Source organism: Molossus molossus, unplaced genomic scaffold, assembly GCF_014108415.1.
Source record: "Molossus molossus isolate mMolMol1 unplaced genomic scaffold, mMolMol1.p scaffold_m16_p_8, whole genome shotgun sequence".
NCBI lineage: Eukaryota > Metazoa > Chordata > Mammalia > Chiroptera > Molossidae > Molossus > Molossus molossus.
In genome coordinates, this window is record NW_023425402.1 from 37786468 (window position 1) to 37792467 (window position 6000).

Genomic DNA, 6000 nt, shown 5'->3' on the forward strand with positions numbered 1-6000 from the left:
ACCTATATAAATTGTGTTAACTAATGTTGCCCCAATAAATTTAATAAAAAATTTTTTAAGAAGTGAAAAAAGTAACTAGAATTATCTTGTTCTCGTGTTAGATTGTACATGTAGATATTATTACTAAAGCCAGGACGGGGGTACCTCCAAGAGTGAGAGTAAAAGGAAGCCCCTGGTACCTCTTATAAAGTTGTTATACTCATCTTTACCTTTACCATCCCTTTTCTCCTGGTGTTCCTCTCTTGTCCTCCTGCTCACAGCATCCCGGACACAGAGCTTAATTAAAACTAGTGTTGACTAATGCAATACCCTATAACTGTAGGTGCCTCTTCTCTAAAATATTTACCATATTAAAATTTTTTTTTTTTTTTTTTCGAGCCAGAGGAAGTGAGAGGGAGAGAGAGAAACATCGATGAGAGAGAACATTGACTGGCCACCTCCTGCATGCCCCCCACTGGGGATCAGGCCCACAACCCAGGCATGTGTCCTGACCTGGAATCGAACTGGCGACCTCTTGGTGCATTAGTTGATGCTCAGCCACTGACCCACACTGGACGGACTACCATATTTTAAACAGTCAAAAAGAGTGTTGTGGCTATTTTCACTTCACTTTTGTTCTCCAGTGGGTATGTAAAGAGTAAAAATAAGAAGGGAAACTGTTGGCTTTGGTTGGATAGCTCAGTTGGTTAGAGCATCATCCTGATACACAAAGGTTTCGGGTTCGATCCCTGGTCAGGGCACATACAAGAATCAACCAACGAATGCATAAATAAGTGGAACAACAAATCGATGTTTCTCTCTCTCTCTCAAATCAATCAGTATTTTTTTTTTTTTTTAAATAAGGGAAATTGTAATAATGAAGTCGCCTCAAGTCAGAAGGAACAGGGCTAAAATCTATACATTCGACCCATGAATCAAGTCAGGATTGTTTTTAAAAGCAATGCTATGAGCCTTGGCCGGGTCAGTTGGTTGGAGTGTTGTCCCATATACTACAAGGTTTTGGGTTCAATTTCTGGTGAGGGCACATACCTACATTGCTGGTTCAACCCTGTTTGGGGCACATACAGGAGGCAACCAATTGATGTCTCTCTCTCTCTCTCTTTCAAATCAATAAAAACATATCCTCCAGTGAGGGTTAAAAAAAAGTAAAAAAATAAGTAAAAGCAACTCTGAGTTAGTTTCTTTTTCTACCGACTTTATTGAAGTATAGTTTATATAAAATAAAATACACCCATTTCAAGCCAGAGTTTGGTGAATTTTGGTTAATGTGTATTTCTGTGCACCCCAATCAAGATGTAGAACTTTTCTATCACCCCAAGAAAGTACTCTTGTGACCCTCTGTCATCAGTTCTTTCCTGCCTGTAGCCTCAGGCAACTACTGATCTGCTTTCTGTTATTACAGATTAGTTTTGCTTGTTCTAGACCTTCATGCTGATGGAATCATATGTTAATATGGTGGGTTCTTTTTCTCAGTGTTTTTGAGATTTTTCCAGATTGTTGTGTGTGACAAGAGAAAAATTCTGAGATGCCCTACATTAAATTACACTAGGCCAGAGGAGACAAGTCAATAGAATTGAGGGCAAGAAATCAACAAAAGACTATACATATTCCTAAATGTATGTTGAAACTATAAATCAACTTCCAGGTGGCTATTTCATCTCTTATCTAAAAAGACAGTCCACTATCAGAGAACCTGGCATCCTGTTTATGCATAAACTTTCTAAACTATATTATGGACTATACACCTATCCGCAAACTAGCCTTGCTTTACACCCCGCTCCCCTTCCCTTTTATCTATAGCCAATGTAAATTCTTTCAAAACAACTTACATCTTTCTCCCCCAAACTCACTACATAAAAGAGCTGTCAATGCTAGGATGGCAGACATGTCTGTCCTTTCCATCTAGTCCTGTTGCTGATGGTTTAGACTGTATGTCCTAGGACCTGGTCCTTTTCCTGACTAGCATATTGCTCAATAAACCTTTTCTTTCAGAAAAACTTTCAGCCTGGAAGGTTATTGTTTAACATGTGTATCAGTAGTTTCTTTTTATTACTGAGTAGTATTCCATTGTATGGACATACCACAATTTGTTTAACCATTCATCTGTTGATAGATATCTGGGTTGTTGCCAGTTTTTTATTATTATAAATGCAGCTGCTATGTTATGGTAATGTACATTTAACTTTCACAGTTTCCAAAGTAGTTCTACCATTTTATACTCTTACCAGCAAAATGAGAGTTCTAGGTATTCCATATCTTTGTCAACCTTTGCTATCTTCAGCCTCTTACATTTTAGCCATTCTAGTGGGTGTGTAACGACTCATTGTGGTTTTAATCTGCATTTTCTTGACAACTAATGATGTTTAATATTTGAGCTAAAATTACACACACACACACACACACACACACATCTCCCCCCAAATTGTAACAGACTTTAGTAATCTCTAAGGAATCTCTTTATTATGGCATTTGTTTCTATATTTCCATACTAGATTATTTTACAGAAGAAAACTATTGAAATCTAACACTATATGCTACAGAAAAGATCAGTTTATGGAACTAAGTCCAACTCCCAGATAAAACATCACAGTGGTACAGTATTTACATGAGCGTCCAGCAAAACAAGCTCCCAGCAGCTAGATGGAGCTAGAATGTTGCCACCTCTACTACTGCCATCTGGTAATGTTAAATTAAAAACAAAACAAAACAAAACAAAAACCAGGGGCCTATACGGTTCTTGGTCCGGAAAAGTCAAATTTCTAATTCAACTCTTTCTTATGCCACATCTTTGCAACTATAGAATGCAAGCAAATTGTTTTGTTCTTTAGTTTTAATTACTTTTAAGGAAGTTATATTACAAAAATATCAAATAGCAAAATACTTTAATTTCCCTGCATTCAGGGAGCATTGCTGCAAGACTTTTGGCAAATTACATTTATAGATACATCTTGAGGATTACCAAACTGTTTCCTAACTTACATCGCACGACTAAAAAACAGTGCGCAGCACTTTTAATCTCTTACTGCACAATTTCAAGATATTCGCTGGGTTATGCAATAATTTCTATTCGCATGGTCACAAATGTAAGCCTCAGTCCTTTTCTGTCTCCCATCCTTGCCAGATCACATGTTGGCGAACAAGCAGCTGCGGAAACCTGGAGGTGACAGGGAGGAAGAGCCAGCGGCGCTGTCCAGCCCGTCACTTTGCAGGTTTCTCCCCCAGTTCGCTCATACACGGGGTACTTCGTCTGGCCCTGTGCCTATAGATTTCATTGATTTATAGATGCTTCTCCAGTTCATTCTCCCACGGGGTTCCCCGCCTGATACTACCGAAAATCGCCAGGAGCCCAGTGACGGCGGCGCGGTCGTTCTCCGCCCAGGCCCCGCGGGGCTGCAACGGCCGAGGTCCCACCCGAAGCACCGGCTGGGCCTGGCCTCGCGGTCCTCGCCCGCCCACGGGGTCCTGGGACGACTTCTGGGCACCGGAACCTAAGGGGCTAAGTGGGGTCCTCAACGGGCTCCTCTATCCTCGAGTCCCCTCGCGCCTTGGCTCCCCAGACTCCCGCCCGACCCTCGGCCTAACCAGCTCTGGCCCCATAGGCCGAGGGCGCGGGTACTCTGGCCACCCAGCTCCGGGACAGCCGTCGCCCTAAGCCCTTGGATCGCTCCGCTGCTCACCGGCTTCCGCCTGCGGGGCGTCCTGCAGGAGGGGTGTACTGTCTGAGACCTTGTCGCCTTCGCTGGCGGACAGGCCTGGAACCGGAGACCTCATGACGCCTCCGGGGAGCCGGTGTGCGATCTACCGGCTCAGGGGAGCGCTGCGGCCCGACAGAGAAGCCGGGGAGCAGCCCCCAGCCTGGCAACGCCCCTCAGCCACGTCCTGTCACCACTGTCCCACCCAGCGGCGGCCGCGCTGACTCCGCCCCCGCCGCCATCTTAGCTGTGGGCAGTTCTGGAATGGGAGAGCGGAATTCTGGGAGCTCTGGCTTGGCGGGGCGTGGTCCGCGTTTCAGTGTGCGGCGCGCGGGTTCCGACGAACAATGCTCGGGTCTCCTGCGCTCCGCTGTGCATCCGCCGGGCCACCCTGGCGGGACAGGGAGTGGGAGCCTGGAGACCAACCAAGGGAATTGAGCATGATTAAGAAGAGGGTTTGGATCGAACCTAGGAAGTGGGTGGTGTATATTCGACGCTTATTTATTGTCAATTGCCATGACTGTTAGCAATCCTCGTACTATCTACCTGTGACCGCATATTGTCCCTAAAATAGTTTTGGGAAGGAGAAACAGTAAGTGGAAACATATTGCTGAGGCCCATGAAGTTGCCGATAGATTTTGTAGGTCAAAATAACCCAACATCGGCAGTTTCATGTGATTCAACCTGTAGAATCTTTTGATGTATATGTGTATTATGCCTCCCCAGGTCTGATGTTTCAAACAGCTTCTCCTGGTGTTTGCTGACTCTGAGAAAGAGAAAAAGGAACTAGGAAAAAGGACTGGCTTGCAATTGGGGGTTGTGCTGGGTAGGAGGGGGGGCGGGATGGGGCAGATCTGGGGCCCCCTGGCCAAAGGCTTCAATTCATCAGTTATTGTGGGTTGTGAAGATATGGATGTAAAGGAAAAAATATGTGGTAGACGTCCTTGGGGAGTTCATTGTAGCCGAGAAAGACTCACAAGCCAGTAATTTTTTTTTTATATGAATTTTTATTTATTTTTTTGTTACAGATATTTTAACTTTTTACCCCATTGGCACCCCCCCCCCCCACTCCACCCCACCTCCGCCCCGTCCCCGACAAGCCAGTAATTTAATAAACTGGGTCGGAGGTTTGACGAGGTCCACGTGGAGATCAAAAGGGAGGGTCACCCTTGCCCCACAAGGAGGGCTGGGATTTGTGAAGGTATTCCTAACCTCCAGATCAGTAAATGCTAGGGAAGTGATCAGGTTGAAACAAGAAATCAAGCCTTGTTTCTGAGTTACATGACGTAGTAATTGGATGTCCACAAAATCTTTAAGCATGCAGACTGGTGAAGCCACTATGGAAAACAGTATGGTGTTACCTCAAAAAATTAAAAATTGAACATTTATTTGACCCAGTGATCCCACTTCTAGAAATATACCCTAAAAAGCCTGAAACACCAATCAGAAAGAATATATGTACCCCCATGTTCATAGCAGCACTATTTACAATAGCTAAGATCTGGAAACAGCTCAAGTGTCCATCAGTAGATGAATGGATAAAAAAGCAGTGGTACCTATACACAATGGAGTACTATGCAGCTGTAAGAAATAAAGATCTCTTATCCTTTGAGACAACATGGAGGGACCTGGAAAATATTATCATAAGTGAAACAAGCCAAGCAGAAAAAGACAAATACTACATGATCTCACTTATATATGGAATATAATGAACATTTACAGTCTGAGGAATACGGTAGACCCAGAGATGTGGAGGAAGGGTGCAGACTGACAACCCTCAGAAGAGGGGGTGGTGGGAGTGGGAAGGGATAAACCACAGAGCTTATATGCATGTATGCATAACCAATGGACATGGACAACAAAGCCGGGGACACGGTGGGGATGGGGAGGAGGGTGCCAATGGGGTAAAAAAGGTCAAACATCTGTAACAAAAAATAAATAAATAAATAAATACTCTCTGAGGAAGGGATTCCAGCTTTTTAGGATCCTTGTGGAGCAATGCTGCTCAACTTAAATATGCAAGAAATCACCTGGTAGAACCTTTTAAAATGCAGATTCAGATGTATCAGGTCTGATGAGGCAGTAAATGGTATGTGTCAACTTGGAGGGTGTTTTTGGGTTTAAATCAGTGAGTTCTGGGTAAAGCAGATTGCTTTCCTTAATTTGGGTAGACTTTATTCAAACAAAGGCCTGAGTGGAACAAAAAGGCCAATTCCCTGAGCAAGGGGGCAGTTTCTAGCAGACTGCTTTCAGACATCATTTACACCAGGGGCTCTCCGAGACCTCCAGACTGTTGGACCACATTGTA

The 6000-nt window shown here is 44.0% G+C and overlaps 1 protein-coding gene across 1 annotated transcript in view; it reads right to left on the reverse strand.

Annotated features, from left to right (window-relative positions):
* SLC17A5 (solute carrier family 17 member 5) overlaps positions 1 to 3834 on the reverse strand; it is a 65605-nt gene extending 61771 nt beyond the window's left edge. Inside the window, exon 1 of the mRNA XM_036247686.1 lies at positions 3678 to 3834. Within this exon, the coding sequence (XP_036103579.1) occupies positions 3678 to 3771 (94 nt within the window). The 5' untranslated portion in view covers positions 3772 to 3834. The remainder of the gene's footprint in view (positions 1 to 3677) is intronic.
* Between the last annotated feature and the right edge of the window lie 2166 nt (positions 3835 to 6000).